The sequence below is a fragment of the Copadichromis virginalis genome, linkage group LG20, assembly GCF_057382275.1.
Source record: "Copadichromis virginalis isolate Kocher_CV1m ecotype Utaka linkage group LG20, C_Virginalis_male_GT1.1, whole genome shotgun sequence".
Classification (NCBI taxonomy): Eukaryota; Metazoa; Chordata; class Actinopteri; order Cichliformes; family Cichlidae; genus Copadichromis; species Copadichromis virginalis.
This window is the reverse complement of record NC_140637.1, coordinates 2,732,210-2,752,364: the sequence shown is the minus strand read 5'-3', so window position 1 is coordinate 2,752,364 and position 20,155 is coordinate 2,732,210. Positions and strand designations below refer to the sequence as shown.

The window sequence follows — 20,155 nt, the reverse complement described above, 5'->3', positions numbered from 1 at the left end:
GGTCTGCCCCGGGGCCTCCTCCCGGTGGGACATGCCCGGAACACCTCACCCAGGAGGCGCCCAGGAGGCATCCTTGTCAGATGCCCGAACCACCTCAGCTGGCTCCTTTCGATGTGGAGCAGCAGCTGCTCTACTCTGAGCCCCTCCCGGATGGCCGAACTTCTCACCCTATCTCTAAGGGAGAGGCCAGCCACCCTTCAGAGGAAGCTCATATGCCGCTTGTATCCACGATCTCGTTCTTTCGGTCACTACCCACAGCTCGTGGCCATAGGTGAGGGTAGGGACGTAGATCGACCGGTAAATTGAGAGCTTCGCTTTTACACTCAGCTCCCTCTTCACCACGACGGACCGGTGCAGCGTCCACATTACTGCAGCTGCAGCCCCAATCCGTCTGTCGATCTCCGGCTCCCTTCTCCCATCACTCGCAAACAAGACTCCGAGATACTTGAACTCCTCCACTTGGAGCAGGAACTCATCCCCGATCCGAAGTGGGAACCGGGAACGAGTCCGGGAACAATGCGGAAAAAGAAACCACTGAATAACTGAGATATATAAATGTGTATAAAAAGTACTCTTTCCCATATGGTCTGCCTATTACAGTATCTGCCTTTAAGTGTGATCTTAACTCTGCTCCATCCTTATCTTTGTTTGGTTACTGTCTGACAGTCTGCACGTATGTGTGCTAGATTTACTTGAGGGTGCATCCCAAATAGCATTAGATGTGTGGGAGGCTGTGCCACAGAAAAGATAAGACGTGTTAGCTCAAATTGCATGGGTGTAATTCCTAACATTATCAGTGTGTGTGTGTGTGTGTGTGTGTGTGTGTGTGTGTGTGTGTGTGTGTGTGTGAGTGTGTGTGTGTGTGTGTGTGTGTGTGTGTGTGTGTGTGTGTGTGTGTGTGAGTGAGGAGAACATTGATGGTTCCATCATCAGTAGTCTTTACAGCATGTGAACTCCTTCCTCTGATTGCAAGATTTGAAAGTTCGCTCAAAAAGGCGTGAACAGACGTTTGCAGTCAGGGCCTTGTCAGTGCTTGTCCACTTGTCCATTCCACCTCTCCTTTACATATTACAAAATATTTCCCCAAACTCTCTGTTCAGATAAATCATTTGATAAATAATTAGGTTACCTGCTTTTATGCCGTCTGGGCTGTGAATTCAGCTCACCGTGGACAATATAAGACAAAGCATACCATCTGTTTTCAAATGGTTTGTCAACAGTCTTTGCTGGGAAGCAGGCCCCACTAATGGCCCTCTGGAAGCCAATCTGCTAATGCGCTGTGCAGACTACCGCTGGTATCAGAGCTAAAATGATACATGCCTTTCTCTTTCATTAAACCCATCTCCCCACCTGTCCATCTTCCTGCCCTCTCCATCTCGATGAGTAGTGCCCAGATCAATAATCCCAGCTCTTCTGTCAGACATTTCCTCCAACTCTTCCTACCTTCTAGTGCTCGTCGGTATTGCGATAAACACAAATCCACACACAGTGCAAATAACACCCATTCACACATTCCTAACTTAATAAGGACTCCGCTGCCCCTGCACTCGTGTCACTGGATATTGATTAAGATGTGAAAAAAGTCCGGCAGGGTAGCCAGCATGATGCCACATTGATTCAGCTGCAGTCTCTTTCTGCATATAAGCAAACGGGTCAGATTCAGAATTAAAGACTGTCCCGTGCGACTCATTTAGTCTGTGAGCAGCTGAACTTATTTTAGCTTACCCATTGAAAAGTCAAGTGTGAGTATGCTGGTCTAAGCGATAGGCATCCACTAGGAACACATATGGTGTGACATAATAGCATAGTGCATGTGATCACCCGGCCTGCAAGTAAGTGCCATTACGCCTAAGTAGGGGAATGAATCACACCGCACATGATAGTTTCCTCTTAAGTCAGTCATCAGGCTTTTTTTTTTAATTTGGAATCAATGAATGATGGAAATGCATCGTAAACAGTTGTGTCCAAGACAATAGAGCAAAGACGGCCTGTCATGATTTTAAAAAATGACAACAAAGAGGAAATTCTTTTGTTGCTATTGATATCAGAGTTAGGGATGTGGGAGCTAATAGTAAGCTGCCGCTCTGATTATCTCAGCTAAGACAGTGCAGGCACCACTTTGGGCCTTTTTTGAAAAAATGTATGCTTTAGACAAATAGATGGTAATTGATACAGTTACGTGCCTCACCTGAAACAACAATGTCTTGGGAGAAGAACGGAAAAAAGTCTGCATTATTCAGTATTTGTCTTGTAGACGCCACAGTAAAAACAATGGGAAAGTCAGATATGTGATATCTCACAAAAGTATGAGATACAATTATAAAGAAAGGAAAGAATTGAATAATATCAGGTTTTTTATAGACAGAGAGAGAAACAGTTTTTCAATAATATAAAAGTCTACAACTGACCCTGGACCCCCATGTTTTAATCAGAGAAACTGCTGTGCAGATTAATGGAGAGAGCAGTACAGTATGTGAGCACAAAAGCCAGCCGCAACATGAAAAATGTGCTTTCTTCTATGAGGAGGTTTTATAGAGCACACATGGCTTTTACAGACAGGATAGAGTGCTCATATTTCTCTTGTTCAGCTTGCAAAATAAAAATTTAAAATCTCATCTTTTCATAGTGGACCAAAGTACCCCCCGCCATCCCTGCCAATACACTAAAAAATATATAAAATAAAATATATATTTAAGGAAATCCTGACTGTTGGGATAATGTTCTTGCTATAGGCTTATTGAGAGTTCTTTTAATAGCCTGAAATGTTTCATTCCTCCAGTCCCCCACATGTTTATATATTTTGATCTAAGTGTGTGTGTATTTGCTATGATAACATGGTAGAGATGCAGAAGGGAGCTGCAGGCGATGGAAAAGGAGAATATCTATTACATAAGAGATTAAACTGAAGGAATCTAAGGTATGCATTCAACAATGCTTGCCAGCAATATGAAAATCTACTTTATGAAAGCCCCCCCTGCTAAGTACTGAACTTCAAAGGGTATGTCCACTGTTTACAACTTTGATGTACGCTTGTAAAAGGGAACAAACGCACAGCGTGCCACCACAGCATAAAATCGTACACTGCTATTAGACACCGCTGTTGTTTTAACTTTGCCTTGGAGCCACAGTGGCAGAGGTCATGCATGTGTACAAGATGGCAAAACGAACAGAGAAGAAAGACCAAAAGAGGTAGGAACATTAAGACGATTTTTTTTCCTGCTCTAAGCTCAAGGTTACACCGAGTCCTGAGTTTTGTATAAACTACAAACAACCACGGCTGCCTATGGACGACTGTGCCTGCTCATCTGACTTTGTTGTTATTACATATCATGCCACCTGCTGCTTTAACTCAACACTACTCTGGTGGACCGCTGCTATTTATGTTGCACGTCATTACTGCAAACGGAGGGGAAGACAGTGACAGGGGTGCTGCTGGGGATTGTTGTCGTTTTCTTCTGCTCCCCACTGTTTTGGGTCGAGGAATGTTTCAGCGTAGCACAGCCACCCCAACCCCCGACCCCCCGCGCGATTCATTCATCCACGTGCTGCACATAACTGAGTGACATGAACTCGTCATGATGAGGACAGTCACCTTCCAAATCACATGCAGGCTCTTTCCCTCTTCTCTATCCTTACTGGAAGAATGCATGATCCATGTCCTCCTTCCGGTTCCTCACTGTGCTGTGCTCTGTAGAACTTTTTTCACTTGCTCTGAAGTTTGTGCGTGCATGTGTGTGTGTGTGTGTGTGTGTGTGTGTGTGTGTGTGTGTGTACATCTGTTGCTTTAGCTGGAGGTGTAGGGATCAGGGCAGGGGGCCAAGGCTTACATTTAAACTGTTCACATATGCTCGCAGAAAAGAGAGAAGAGATAAGAGAGACATGGGTGGACATCTCAGATAATGTATTGGAGAAGGAGATTAGGAGCAGTGGAATGATCAAGAGAAACTGCACACACACTCACACACACGCAAACGTGCACATACACAACAAACAGGATCACAAAAGCAGTTTTTAAAGCACAATTCCAACCTCAAAGCCAGGAAAATCAGATAATCAGATATTAAAGATCAAATTTCTTTAGGCGTTCTGTGTGTATGTGCATTTGTGTGTGACACTGACCTCTGACTCGTGCATAGCAGCAGCCACACTTGGCCAGGACTTTACGGAACAAGTGTTGGCAGCCACAGCCTCTGTGGTGGCGATGGTGATGGTGGCCCCCTTTCATGCTGTTGAACCATGAGCTGAGGTGGGCATGGCCCGGGCACTCTTTCTCTCTCTCTAGCTCTCTTTCTATCTCTCTATCTATCTCTCTCCCCTTTCCTTCTCTTTTCTTGGTCTCTCTTCGTCACCCTCACACAAGTAGAGGTTTACTCCTCAAAAAGTGTAAATCCCCCAAAAAGGTGTCAGTTGATCCTCCTCTTCAGCTGACTGTACGCAGAGTTAAAACCCATATCCAAGAAACCAAGTGTAAGAATCCCCAAAAGCAATAAGCCAAGAAGAAATCCGCACTCACAGGGCTTTGCATCTGATGATAAGCAGTGAGAGAAACATTCCAGCAAGCTTATCGTTACGCTGAACGTGTTCCTTCTGTCTCTGAGCTCTCGCCTCTGTGAACTGCCTGGTCAAATGACACACTGGGAGACTGCTTCAGAGAGAGGGGGGGAGAGAGAGCGATTGCAAGGGAAAGGGAACGAGAGAGAGTAAGGGGAGGGGTGAGAAGGGTGGAGTCTGTAGCTCTAGTTGCTGGCTATTCCAGGATAGCTTTCCCACTCCCATAGTTTTCTCTCTTCCCCCCTCTCAGCTGTTTTTTTCCTCTGCTCCCTTCTGTTTCCTCTCTCGTCTGCTGCCCCCCATCTTGTCTGTTATCCTCTTTTCTACATGGTTGAGTCTCATTTTAGCGTAAGTAATGCTTAAAGGGGCTCTCACATAGCCAACTCCGAGATCAGATGAAATGACACGCTCTCTTGTGTCTGCTCGGAGCTGGCTGTTGAAATAGTAACACCCAGGTCTGCAGTGATACACGGTGCTATTTACAGCAGAATGGCCATGTTATGCTGAAGGTGTCATGCATTGTCCAGCCAGTATCAGACTCTTTCTGACAGTTTAGGAATGTTTCTTCGTGGGCTTGTGGCTCAGAGTGGGCTTTTCTGGCTGGGACAGCTCCAATATTGACTTCTGCGCTCATTTATGATCACAGAGCTCGCAAAGTGTGTTTCCATGGAGGGAACAGGCGGTCTCATATTTCACAATGTTGGCATTCTTGATGTGTGTGCGTGCGTGTGTGTGTGTACCATCAATCATTTGGGCTGATAATTTCCTGTTCTGAAGTACACAGTGGGACAGTCTAACCAAAGAAGCTCGTGGAATAAAGCAGTTTTGTATCAGTGACAAAGTTGCCCCCCGTAAGGGAATTGGGCTTTGCACTGTAATATAGTTACACCATGTTATCACCATATAGTGTAACTTCATCTTGTGATAAACACCCACTTTGTGAGGTATACCTGTTCAACCTCAAATATCTAATCAGCCAATCAAATGGCAGCAGCTCAGTGTATTTAGGCATGTAGACGTGATCAAGATAACATCCTGAGGTTCAAACTTAGTATCAGAAATACTTAGACAGGCTGGTCTGAGTATTTCTGAAACTGCTGATCTGCTGGGATGTTTGTTTATAACCATCTCGAGTGTTTAAAGCCCAAAAAAGAAAAAATGCGCAGTGAGCAGCAGCTCTCTGGGTCATAATGCTGTTTTGAAGCCAGAGGTCAGAGGAGAACGGCCAGACTGCTTCAAGCTAATAGAAAGGCAACAGTAAATACAGAAGAGCAGCAGAGGACCACACAGAGGGCCAGCCCTGACAGCCAAGAGCACAAAGCTGAGGCTACAATTCACACTGGCTTTCCAAAATTGCACAACAGGAGATTGGAAAACTGGTATCTGGCCTGATGAGTCTCAAATTTTCCTGCAACATTCAGATGGCAGGAGACAAAATCTGGCATGCACAACATGAAAGCATTGCTCTGGATACTGCTTTGTATCAATGGTTCAGGCTACTGCGAGTGGTGGGGAATGGGGTTTTGTCATACTTTGTTCCCCTTAGTACCAACTGAGCATTATTTAGAAGCCACAGCCTACATGGATATTGCTGATGATCATGACCATGACCATGGCTGCATCTAGCAGGATAGCGTGTCACGTCACAAAGCTCAGATCATCTCAAACTGGTTTCTGGATGGATACAGTGTTTTACATTATGAATGTGCAACTGACAAATCAGAAGAATGCTAACATGTTTTCAGCACCTTTTGAATCTATGATATGAAGAATTAAGGCAATTTTGAAGAAAAAAGTGAGTCCAACCTAGTACGAGACCTACAACTTAGACCTAATAAAGTGGCAAATGAGTATATTTAGACATAATCACCAAAGCGATCAACTAGGATAATAAAATATGCTCTTCAAAGTACACCGATCAAACTAATACATGCATTTACAAAACCTGATGAGTGACATTTTTAGAATTTTTAGTTTCACTCAGAGGTGCTTTTACCCAAAAATCTTCAGCAGCAGCTGCAATCTTTGACCAACATCTTTTTGCGAGCAAATGTGTCTTTGGGTAAATGTGTCTGTGACTAAATCGGATCGAGCATGGAGCACATTTGGGCATTTGTGTGTAGCATTAGCTGTGAGTGTGCATATTCAAAGGAGGAACACTGTAGAATTGTTTCCCTTTCTTTCTAAGTCAATCTGATCAACCTGAAAGCTACACAGGGCAATTCTTAACAAAGCGCTGTACACAAAGCATGCAATATTTAGATGTGTACTTTACATCAAAGCACATTAAAGTCAATTAACATCTGGATTATGGCTCATTCTCCATGCATGTGAAAGCAGAGGCTGTTGAAATGTCAGTAAGTAAAGCAAATGCATCCAACTCGAGATATAACTAGCGCGGGAAGGAAAATAAAACTTGTTTCAAGACATGCCACATATTTTGAGGCACAATTACTATTTGATCAACAAACAGTCTTTCTCAGGCCTGAAGCTGCTAAGCTTATGACTCAGCGTGCGAGCCCATCTCAATTTTCCTGGGCACATCCTTTCACAGGCTACAGTCCAACTGTGTGGAAATCACCACCTGATTACTGCAACAAAGACAGGCAGCATCACAGCACCCACTCAGGTTCCTCTACGGGGCATCAATGGAAGCAAGAGAAGGCTGAGTATCAGCTGGCACTGAACCACCATGCAGGCACACACAAGCGCACGCATCACTGAGGTGCACCGTCAGGCACTTCAACAGCTGGCAGAACTGTGTCTCCATCATCTTTCTGTCCAGTGGCAGGGTGGTGGCACACTCCTGTCAGGATGTTTCTGTCAGGGTAAACAGAGAAGCCTGGCTGCCTCACCCATTAGCCATACAAACAGAGTACTTCAAACCAGTGCATTGACTATGCAGCATTTCAGCACTCTGTACATGAAGAGGGATCTAAAGCAGATAGAAAATACAATTCTGGACTGGAGACAGACTTATGCATTATCAATTCCCAGGCTCAGGCAGCACAGTGGTTCACCACATATCTGTAAAGATACACACAGGTCACAGCTTTCCTTTCTCTCTCCCCATCACAGCCTCCATCGCTCTCTCAGTTTCTTTGCTTATAATGGATGTTTTAAGCAACTGTGATTGAAAGGGCAATTCGCTAGAGGATTCTTGAAAGGCACTGCTGAACGTCTCCATTTGTCTGATGCTGATATGGCTGCCAAACACCGTGTGAGCGAAGGAGCACAACTCAAAATGGGCTGAGAAACAGTTGATTTGACAGCAACAGAAACAAGATAAAACAAAGACGGCAAAGAAAGACGACAGCAAACTGTGTTACAAACTGAACAAATACTGCCTGCACTACCAATTAACAAAAAAACAGCTATAGAGCAAAGAAGAAACCGCTCTGGAGACACATTCAAAATTAATGAATATGAGAGAATCTTTTAATATGCTCTTAAGCTAGAAGCTGCCAGATTATGATCCTACAAGTCCCACAGCGGGGGGGAGGGGGTGCTTTTGTACTTGTTGCGTAAGGTTGATTGCAGGCGTTCTTTTAGTGGTGCCGCTTCAAAGCACGACAAATAGGAAAAAATGTTTTCATTTACAGTATTATAACAAATCTTTGGACTATTATTAGACACTCAATGACCAGATCTGACATGTACTTGGCATACTGAGTGCTATGTTTCGTTTTGGTCTTTAACTAACATCTATTTCTGTGCATCAGCCCTGACATTTAACACTGGCAGTGTCCTTCATGCAATAATGGAGTGTAATAAATGAGTACCAAAACTGGACCAGCAGACAATGCACAAAGCTTTGAACGTTAACAGAAATATGGAAAAAATGTTCCTCCCTCGGCTTGAAGGGAGGAGAGGGGGGATGTGAGGTGAGGCATGCATTAACACACATTCATCTCTCTCCTTTTATCTCTCCTCTCTGCTCACTCACTTCTTTCTCCTACTCCCCACATACAGACACACAAACACACACAGAAGACTCCTCTGCTTGTTCAGATTCAGAGACGTGTAAGAATGAATGAAATCTATACATTTACATTCACACTGGACTGGACTCGTTTGCAGATAAGCACACTAGCAAATAGATGGGTATGACATTTTTATGTAGAGCCAGGCAGCCAAGCAGGGAAGAGAGTATTATGTTTCCACTGAAAGAGAGAGTGAGCCGCATTTCAGAGTGTGTGCTCAAAGTGGAATATCAAGTGTGATTTATGAATGTGTTGTAAATCAGCTCATACACAACATTTCCTGCTCATTTCATGTGCCACTCTTGGGATGCATATATTGCAAACACTGTACGCCCTGCTGAGGTAAAAACCTTCATAATGTGTGGCAATAAATTACAGAAATAACAGCAAAATACAGAAAATTCATGTGATATAAACATGCATGCTAATAGATACAGCAAGTCTCAGTTCAGCAGATACGCAGTTGCTTATTCACAATGTGTCCCCCAACCCCCCACTGACATTAGTCTTTCTTCACCCCATCACTCTGCTAAAATCCTGCCAAAATATGCTCACTGCATTTCACTTTTATACCAATTTTTCCTTCCCCTTTCTCCTTTACTTCCTCTCTATTTTTTCCTCCCTATTCCTAAGCTCTCGCTATTTCTGAGTGCTAATTAAGGGAAACTGGCATTTTGGACAAGCCACTATGAGGGGGAGGTTGTGAAGTTGTGAAGTAACTGTCCTGTTCGTAACTCATCTGCCCTGCAAAGAGATGCTGTTTTTGTCCAATTAGACTAAACTACGCACTGCTAGCATACACCGGGGAGGCAGACGGTGTGCCTCTCTCTGTCTGTACATGCATGTGTGTGTGTGCACTTCACTAGTACCACTAAGTACCTCCCATTGTTGTACCTCATCGAGCAGAGCTGCTCTCAGGCAGCAGTTCTGCACTAGGCTGCACAGACGGGAGGTCCATGTCTCACAATATTCACACACATACAGCAAAAGATCTGCCTTTACACAAACATATACTCCCTTTCCCATCCAGCTCTTATTTTTCCAGAAATCTATCCAGCTTTCAGGTTGGAGTTTTCCAGCTTCACCTGACCCACAGCATCGCTCTCTGCCTTTATCTCCTTGGAGCTGAAGTGTAAACCTTGCTCTAAAAGCAGCATGCTACCACTGAGACTGCTGGTGACTGAGTTTGGGGCTTAAGTATGATCTAAAACGCCCCCCAAAGGATAAAAAGTTAATTAAACAAATGCAAACCCAAGGGATTATCTGCTGGAAAAAAATATCAAAAGGTGCCCCTGCTACAGTAAGAGTTCAGCCTGAATGAAATACTTCTATATCCTAATATTAAAATATAAATATTTAAATATATCCACCTTATGCACTTATTCAGTTCGGGGTCACTTAAAAATCACCAAAATACTGTTAAAAAAAAACTTTCTGTATGTTGCTGCTGTGTTCACATTTTTTTCCACTGCCCCCAAGTGGCCAAAACATATTTAGTTTAGCAACAGCAAGCTTAGTGAGCTGATGGATGTTGTGAATTCAAGAAATAGATGTCTCCATAATATACCTGTCAGTCACCACTATTTCACAGGAAGACAGTGCTGACAGTTCAGGTAACATCATCCCTACAAGAACTGAAACAAATACCAGAGGATTAGGTGCAAAAACAAATCACGGTAACATTTAGTCATTACATAGAACCTGGGAGAGTGTAGTATTTCTGATACAGTGTATAACAAAAGCTATTCTAGATTGCACATGAAGGTTGTATACATAAGATGTATAACTAATTGTGTTGGTGAGGTGGCTTTAGTTTGCCAATTAAACTTATATTTATTCTATTAATGAGAGATACATTGAAATTATACTTATGCATCTCTTCTGGGCAAAACTCTGGACTTGTTATAAATAAACAGGAATAATTATGTCATTGACTTATGTGAAGTAATGCTAATCTCTCCGATCTCTGGGCTCTATACAATACGATGCAGCTTCAGGTTGATCTCTGCCCATTTAAGGTCATTCGCACACAGTTCAGTTCCAAGGTCCTTGGGGATCAGCACTCCTTGAATGGCACACTCTCCCAGCCTCTCTCAAAACCAGATATGGACAAAACCATGGATTTCCCGCACATTTCTCCTCATAATAACTTATGGAAAAATATGAATGGTTTAATTTGAGAACCAGTGAGGTGCACTGTGCTAAACTAAGATGACTAAAAAAGAATTTCTCTCCATTCTTTTGTTTTGGTCTCTGGTTTTACACATTAGGAATTCTTATGTGTTTCATGGTTTTGCTTTTTAGCACAATTCAATTGAAAATCTTGCTCTTCCTCAACACTGATGACACATATGATGACACACAAGGTGTGTTGTGTACACGTGAGCTTTTCTTGTAGACATTTATAGGTAAAATTTAGCACTTTGTATTACTGGTTCAGTGAAGATTTGATCTTACCTCAAAAAAGGACAAAACTATAAAACCCAGAGTGCATGGACACACTTACAGCTCTCCATCAGAAATCAGTGTTTTAAATAAAGGAAATATTTGTATTATCTGGCAAGAGTAAAGATGTGAATTATACGTCTGTGAAAAAAAATCTGATTATAGTTAATCAGCCAAGTTGCAATCTTCCCTTCTGTTTCAGAGTTATGGTGTTAAATAAAGGAAAAAAATTATATTTTTAACAGAATGCTATGATATCACAGTAAAGCTGACTTTATAGAAGCCCCCTTTTCATCAGACAGACAGATGTACAGGTCAAAATCCTAACATCTAGCTCTGAAGGAGAGGTCAGGGTTAAAATAACAATGCTGTGGACACAGCCTTGTTTCAAAACAAAATTTTAAAAATGTAATTCAAACTCAAATATAGCTTTGAACTGGTGAAAAACAAACACGACAAGGTGAAATGAGGGAAAAAAGAAAGTCACTAAATTCACGGAAATGAGAAAAACAGGAATGTTTAAGAATTGTATAAAAAAAAGGGGGAATCTGAATTTGTGGATGCTGGCACTGGCCTGTGATTCCTGGGAAGCCACTAGCAGGCATCTCGTTTCTAACACATAACAGATGGCCCTTATGAGCCAACGAACCATGTCTTTGAAGAAAGCAAGGGCCTATCGTCTTTCCTCTGTCCTACATTTAGAAGGTCAGAAATTATGGAAAATCTTGAGGATAAAAATCGAATTATGTAGCACCCTTTCAAGTGATAACGTTGATGAATTACCTGATTCATTTTTCTCAACTGATAAATAAAGATTGAACATTTCTGATGTTTTTAACGATAATACAAAAATGTTAAGTAAAATTTGTATTTATCTTCGAGGTTACCAAGTTTGCTAAATTGCATTTTAAGAAAATTATTAGTAATGAATGTGGCTTTGTGTCAAGGCCATAAAAAGGTAAACGCTTTGTGATTTCATGGGCTCTGTACTGCCAGCTCCAACAAAAAATAACTGACACAGACAAAAATAAATATTAGGTAAGTAGAAAGATACTGCGGTAAGACCTCAAAATAACAAAGCTGCCCCAACTTAATGAAATAAAATAAAGCAGCATTCAGTGTGATATCGAAAATCACAAAGTGAGAAAATTATATTTGTTCATTTACATGTTACAGCCGAGTATAATTATATTCACGTAAACGTAATGTTTCAAATAAGTGACAACGTGTGTTGCCAAACCTTCTCTGGGCTAAGACGAAGTCTGTCTGGCGTTTTGGTTCAGATGTTTTTTCCTTGTGTTTCATTAATTTTCCATCCAATTTTCCATCTAGAGGAAAATGGGCTGCACAAAAACAGTCGAGCTTGTCTGGAGCTGAAATAAACAATCTCCTTTTCGGTCATCATCATTCTACATGGCCCTGAATAATGCATTTCCTTACTTTTTCTTTTTTTTTTCGCTCCGCTATTCTGAGCCCCGACCAAAAAGAATTTCTGGCTGCATCGACTTCAATAGCATTCCCTGTCTGAGTAAGACCGTTACAGATAAGCATCGCTGACAGCTTCCTCTGGCCTCACTCACACCCCTTCTGTAAGCCATATACTGCTCTGCACAACAGTTAGTGGTCTGGCCACATGGTACACACCACCAAACCTCCAATATATACACACACACTCCCTCTAACCCAAACCCAGATCCAGCAACAAAGCTCCTTTTGTTCCATTCCACTCAAGTAAAATGGCAACGCACGCAAGCCTTTCACAGAAAAATCAAAATAAGTTCAACCAACAGTGATGGGGCAGAAGGGGAGGGCAGGCAGTGGAGCATGTTTTCTTGCCCCATCTGGAAAGTATTGCTTGTGTATATGCATGCACACAAGAAGTCTTTTTCTGTCTCACGAACTCATATATGGTACATTACAGCAAAGCAATTTAAGGTTATCAGTGCTAATAGAGGATATAGAGGGTGGAGTTTAATAAGAGCAAACCACCAACATTCAGGTGACTCCAATCTGATACCTTTCCTGAGCTTATTACTGCCTAATGACCACCATCAGATATGGCAGATGGGACCCAGGCCTGTTTTGATGGCTAACATTCAAGAACAGGGTGAACTGAGAGCAAAAACACAGGCAGTAGCTAGTGGCTCACATGAACCTTATCATAAAAAGAAAAAAAGACTGAGGAGTGCACAAGGAAGGTTTCTTAAACGTTACTTCACAGAAATCTGAGATGTTTCATAGCTGGAAGTTTGCGTTTCGGTGAGCCTCTAAGCTCTGACTGGTTTGGTGAGACCTGCAGTGTTTGGTCTAGGGTCACTCGGTGCAGCACTTTCAGGTCTTACCTGTTCTTTCTCTCTGGTCTGAATTTTCTGTAGTACAGGCCTGCTGCTCCCAGTCCAGGCCCTCTGGCTCCCACTGACCCTGGACAGGCCCCTTTTCCTCCTCGCATGATGGGAGGTCTACCTCACCTCCTTCTGAGAGCTATACACAGAGAGATGCATTTGTCAGCAGTGGAGCCCTGCACTCAAGGAGGAAGTGACTGCAAGATTGTATAGAGTACTTATGGTCACATAACCACAGAACATTATCCCAGTGGCTGATTTTTTTCCAGTTTCCTGCATCTTTTTCATCCTTTTCTCCATTACACACTGAACAAGAATGTGATGGAAATGAGGCCCTAGTTTTGCCACAGAGCTTGGATGAGAACCGTTTCTCAGAAATAGGTTTGAAACTGTCTTTAAGTCCAGGGATGGAGGGAGATTAGATTCACTGTTATGGCTATGTCCTATATCTGCCGGAAAGGAAATAATCTGTCAAGATAAACATTTTTTTAAGAGAAACAGAACTTCAAAAAGGAATTCACTGGTCACTGTGGTACCCTCCAACTTCTTTTTTCTTTTTTCTTTCTGTCAAATCAGAATTTGTCCTACAGAAGAGAGGACAGGCAGAGAAAAAAAAGAGAAAGGGGGGAGGAGAATACATTTGCAGGGCTGCAATGAGGCATTAGACCTGCATGACTTTGTTTATGGTTCGATGTTTTAATCAACACTACTGAGCTTCCTGTTCCACTGAAACATCCAAGATTCCTCCAAAGCACTGAACGGAGACTTGCAAACTTTCCATACCCCTCACTCTCTCCTCTCCCTATCCACTATATCTTGATCATTTTGGGTTGATGAAAAGGTTATAGCGATGAACAACAAAGCAACAAAAGCAACAAAAAACACAACCACAAAAACTTGGCATGTACAATGTGGATTTGTGGATATGTTGTGCTCTACGAACTCTGAAAAACACCTCCATGTGTGCGTTCAGTTTGAATTTAAGGCATTATTCTTTCATATAAACAGACAGTATATATCCAAACAGATTTCAAGTGAGCCAGCTGGGCAGCAGTCACAACTCACCCACTGTTGATTGGGCATGGCCACGGAAGTAAGCACATCAGCCATGGCTCCTAACATCTGGTCAGTGCGTCCCTGATTTTTCTGCAGAGCTTTCATTCTCCTGAACACCACACAAAAACTCTACAAGCTTGGTCTCTGATTCTGATGCAATCTTCGTGTCCCGTGTCTGTCCTGTGCTCTTGTTTTCTGCCCCTTCACTGTGCACTGTGCTGCAGTTTGGAGCTGAGCCCACCTCTTTCTACCATGACACACAGGAAACCTCATGCGCAAGAATAGATCAAGGAGGAGCAGGAGGAGGGCTCGTGTCTGTGTGGGAGCGTGCACTTGGTCAGGAGCCTCAGCACGTCCAGGACGCACAGGTGAGATGGCTGCAAGTGTCTGTGCAGCTTCCTTCTCTGATAGTCTGCACTGTTTTGTCAGGAACCTGAAAAACAGACAGATTTTTCTTCTTCTTCAGCCTCCTTCTGAGGTTTTTGTAAAGTCCACAGTCTTCTTCTTTGTGGTTCTTCTAAATCATGAGGTTTGACAGTGTGAAGTTGGCCTTCTTGTATGTTTTCTGAATGCTGAAATGGAGCGCAGTGGCTGAGCACACCACCCTCCCTGAAATCCTCCTTTCTTGTTCTTCATTGGCTATACAATATCACCTCCCCCTCCCCCAAACCTCACCCCTTTCATCATTGTTTCTCTTCTGTCTTTCCTTGTTTCCTTGGTTAGCACCTGTAGTTTTTTTTAAGCTCAAAGTATTTCAATCTGATCTTTCATTGAACTCCTGTAAAACTCCACACTCTCTTGATTTTTGCCCAAGTCTCAAGCCCAAGGCAGTGACACATAGACTGTGCGAACCCTTGAGCGGTGGGGCAGCCCCAAATAAGGTATGAAAACACAGTCCACGAAGCTCAACTATTTGAGACACTGTCGCCATTTCCACATTTATCTTACTTTATTTATTCAACTGCTTAGATGCTCATTATTTAAGCTGTTAAAATCAGAAGACTTGCAACATTATTTACATTTTGACACTGCTGACCAAGTAGAGAGACATTGTCATAAAGAAGTGTGTCTGTCTTTCAAATTCTTAACTTTTATTGGAGAACACTAGCATACTTAATCAAACTTTCAGGTTCAAATGCCATGCGATTCTATCTTTAGTGTCTATCAGTCTTAGATTTTCACTGCAGCAGTCGCTGTGTTCCTCCAAGAAAAACACACGTATTGTACTCCCTGTGCTTCTAGCGATCTATATTTAATTTTTAGAACCTGACTTACATTACTGCTACAAAGAATATCAAGTTTAGTGTGCTAGCATGTAAGCTAGTGTTATTTAGGTCAGAGTTCATAAACAATCATTTCTGTCAAAAGAGGAATAATATTTCCAAATGAAATACTTTATTTATGGTGGTTTGACAGGGAGAAAGGACTGATACAGAAAAGAGCAAGTGTCACTACCAATGGCCATGATTGATGTTGATATTTCTATCAGACTGAATAAATCAAATAGAGTGCGACAAAGAGGAGCTAGGGTGGAAGTGGGTTGCAAAGCGGCTCACAGATGTGCAGCAACTGCAGGCAGCTGGGAGGATACACATGTTTTGCTTCAGTGCTGAACAGTTTGGGGAATATCTTGTCCAGTTTGTTATAGCAACAATAACTAATCACTCACAAGTCAAGCTAACACAGTTTTGTTAGTTAGCATGAGCTAAGCTAAACTTTTTTCATGTAGATGTTTTTCTTTATTTGGACGTCTCAAACTGCAAAAGCAATGCCCCTGCTCTTTAAATGTATTTTTAACAACTGATTAATAACCTATCTGATTGGCTAGTAGCAGTATTGGCACATTTTGATTGGGTGGTGTCTCAACATTTTAGTGCAAACAGAACAAGCCAAGTAAAGCATCCATAATTTAGTACATCAACAGATGATGTAACCTCATTCAAAGGGAATGAGAGGAAAGAACAGTGTCTGACGTGTCTGTGTGGATTCTCCATAAGATAGCACTGATAGCATAGAAGGGTATCTGTTCAGCTATGTGGACGGGTGTTGACACCAGCCTTTTTCAGCTGGGATTGCAGCTGCATGACTTTGTTTGATTGACTCATTTAGCAGGTCAAGGGGCAAACAGTAATGTAATGCTGACTTGTACACCTCTGTTTAAAGAACAGCTTGGTCAATGAAACAACTATTTGAAACTGGATCTTGATTTTGTGCAACTAAATGCAGACAGACCGAAAATTATCTAAAAAATAAAAAGTCCTAAAGACAGCTTGCCTGGATAAAAAGCATTATATTCTTAATGTTCTTGTCTTTTTTCCACTTTTTTTCTGCTCAAGCACAAACTCTCAAAGGTTGTATAACCAAACCTGAAAATAGCAGCTACTCATCTAAAGAATAATTCTTGGTTTAGGTGTCAGTTTAATCTGATGAAACAGATAGGTACCTTTTAATCACCTGGAAACCCACCCAGGCCCAAACTCTTTTTTTATACACCAGTCTCAGCTTTTATATCAAGTAACATCCATGTCTCAGAGTTTTTACCTTTCCTAAGCCAGAGCGCTGCTTGTGTTCCTGTTTTTGTCATATATAGTCAAGGCCAAAGGTGACCATGGTTCCACCATGACAGACAGCTTTAAAGGTCTTCGCAGCATAAATGTTTCATGAGGGGAAGACATCTCTATTGTCTTCCCCTCATTTTAGTGTGCCTTTTTAATGTTTAATGAATTCCTCTATTCTGAATGTATAATTCAGATTAAAGTTAGAGAAACCAATTAATCCCTGCAGTATGTTCTTATTGCATTCTGTAATACACAAAATTACACAATAAAAATACGCTAAGAATATGTCCCAGCAGAATGAGCTAGCAAACACCGATGCTTGTTTACCTCCTTTCGTCTCAGATCCCTGGTGTATTACATGTTGGCTGACTCTCACAGCCATAGCTTACCCTGCTGTCTGGTTAGAGTTGAAACATTGGTAATGTTACACCAACAACAGGTTGGACAATTGTTTGCTGATACATGGCTCATACCTAACCTGGTTGTGAACTTTATTAAAATAGAAAAAAAAACATTGTGTCTGTCTCAAACTGAAAGTTACCAGAAAAGCATCTGTTCATCTGTAAACTTGCCTATAATTCACAAGAATCACTACTCCTCCTAAAGTACTGGTCAAACTTACACAACGCAAAATGATCACCTAATGGCTCAAACTGTGCTCAAGGTCAAGGTCATATTTGTTGTTTCACAGGGGATTAGCCATGAATCGTGATGGCTCGTGAGCTGGATGAGCTATTATGTCATTGACATTCTGGTTTGGTTTATGTGCCATGCTGGTATTTTTTATTGCACGAGTACATCATCACCATTGGGGCTTAGTTGAGTAAATCTCAGGAATGTGTGTGAGAAACTCAAGGAAACTGACAGGCTGTGTAAAGAACACATAAAAAAACATCTCTCAAAATTTTCCCTTCCCTCACCAACTATGAACACATCAGCAACTGCTCAGGGCTAAGCCACAGTTGCCTGGCAATGACTTTTTATTTAATAACAGACTCTAATAACCATTTTTTAGCATTTTCATAAACTGGTATTCTATAGTGAATATGAGTGTAAATGGTGGTCTGTCTCTCTGAGTTAGTCTCGCAACTGACTTCTCAACTGTCCAGAGTGTACCCCACGTATCGCCCTATCACATGGATGCAATGCTTTTCTATATCACGTAAGTAAGAAATTATACCATCACATCCAAAGGCATCTAAATAACAAGCATATTACACTACACACCCAGATGTGTCCATCAAACATATATTTGTTCTTTTTATTTCATTAAAAGATCTTTTTAAATATATATATATATATATATATATATATATATATATATATATATATATATATATATATATATATATTTAAACACAAATGCTACGGCAAGGAGGAGTCAGGACGCCAGGTCAGGGGGGCGATATCATCACCCATCACCCCCACCCGAGATTGGGTACATAGCCCCAAGTGCGATAGGAGAAGGATCGTTAAGTGCGAGAGGAACTGACCTGAAAGATAGGATCATGGCCAAGCTTGAAACCTGGATCCCCCGTAGCCGGTTACCAAGATTACGTGAAGTACCCTCAGAAGGTCTGCTAGATGATGTTAATGCAGCACTACGGACAATACCTACAACCACGATTACCGACACTAACAAGCTGATCTACAATACGGCAGCAGTGATCAGTGAGATGCTTGGCTACAAGTTGAACAGCCACAAGGGGCAGTACCCTCCATGGAGAAGGAGGCTAGAGGGCAAGATCAAAGTAGCACGGAGGGAGGTTAGCCAACTAACGGAGTTGCAGAAAGGTGCGACAAAGAAGGTGCATAAGAAATACAGCAAGCTGTCCATACCTGAGGCCTTAGAAACTGCCAAGCAAAGACTCACAGCCTTGGCCAGCCGCTTGAGAAGGTACACCAGAGAGATAGAAGGCAGGAGAATAAACCAGCTGTTCTCCACAGAACCAGCAAAGGTGTACTCTCAGTGGCAAGGGAACAATAAGAGAACAGCACCACCAAGGCTGGAGACCGAGCAATACTGGAAGAGCATATGGGAGAAGGACGCAACCCATAACGGCAATGCTCAGTGGCTAGTGGATCTGAGGGCAGACCACAGCAACCTCCCCGAACAGGGTCCAGTAACCATCACAGTGGCAGATATCCAAGAAAGGGTCTCCAGTATGAAGAGTTGGACAGCACCAGGGCCCGACATGGTTCACGCCTACTGGCTAAAGAAGCTGACTGCACTCCACGAGCGTCTAGCAGCACAAATGAACCAGCTGCTAGTTAACGAGAGACACCCGGAATGGCTAACCGAAGGTCGGACGGTCCTGATCCCCAAGGACCCCAAGAAGGGACCGGTCCCCTCCAACTACCGACCAATAACCTGCCTCAGTACTACATGGAAGCTCCTGTCAGGCATCATATCGGCTAAGATGAACAGGCACATGGGTCAATACATGAGCGGGACACAGAAAGGAATTGGCAAGAATACCAGAGGCGCAAAACACCAGCTACTGGTAGACAGAACAGTCAGCCGAGACTGCAAGACCAGACTGACCAACCTGTGCACTGCCTGGATTGATTACAAGAAGGCCTATGACTCAATGCCCCACAGCTGGATACTGGAATGCCTAGAATTGTACAAGATCAATGGGACCCTAAGAGCCTTCATCAGGAACTCAATGGGGATGTGGCGTACAACACTAGAGGCCAACTCCAAGCCCATAGCACAAGTCACCATCAAGTGCGGGATCTACCAAGGAGATGCTCTGTCCCCACTGCTGTTCTGCATAGGCCTGAACCCCCTCAGTGAGATCATTAACAAGACTGGCTACGGATACCGACTACGGAACGGAGCAGTTGTCAGCCACCTCCTGTACATGGATGACATCAAGCTGTATGCCAAGAGTGAACGAGACATCGATTCACTGATCCACACTACCAGGCTATACAGCAATGACATTGGAATGTCGTTCGGACTGGAGAAGTGTAGTCGGATGGTAACAAAGAGAGGGAAGGTAGTCAGAACTGAGGGGATTGAACTACCAGAAGGCAACATTGCAGACATAGAGGACAGTTACAAGTACCTGGGGATCCCGCAGGCGAATGGGAACCATGAAGAGGCCGCTAGAAAAGCTGCAACCACCAAGTACCTGCAGAGGGTCAGGCAAGTCCTGAGGAGTCAGCTGAATGGTAAGAACAAGATCCGGGCCATCAACACGTATGCCCTGCC

At 42.7% G+C, this 20,155-nt stretch overlaps 1 protein-coding gene across 5 annotated transcripts in view; it reads right to left on the bottom strand.

Moving 5' to 3' along the window:
- The window catches only part of arhgef25a (Rho guanine nucleotide exchange factor (GEF) 25a), a 41,946-nt gene extending 27,309 nt beyond the window's left edge, over positions 1-14,637 (bottom strand). For 2 of the 5 annotated variants that reach the window (XM_085442882.1, XM_085442884.1), the window contains exons 1-2: positions 14,387-14,636; positions 13,322-13,460 (exon numbers count right to left, since the gene is read on the bottom strand). In XM_085442882.1, the coding sequence (XP_085299008.1) occupies positions 13,322-13,460; positions 14,387-14,482 (235 nt within the window). In that variant the 5' untranslated portion in view covers positions 14,483-14,636. Of the gene's footprint in view, positions 1-4,119; positions 4,640-13,321; positions 13,461-14,386 lie in introns of those variants that run through there. The other 3 variants (XM_085442886.1, XM_085442883.1, XM_085442885.1) reach the window with 3 other exon arrangements.
- Between the last annotated feature and the right edge of the window lie 5,518 nt (positions 14,638-20,155).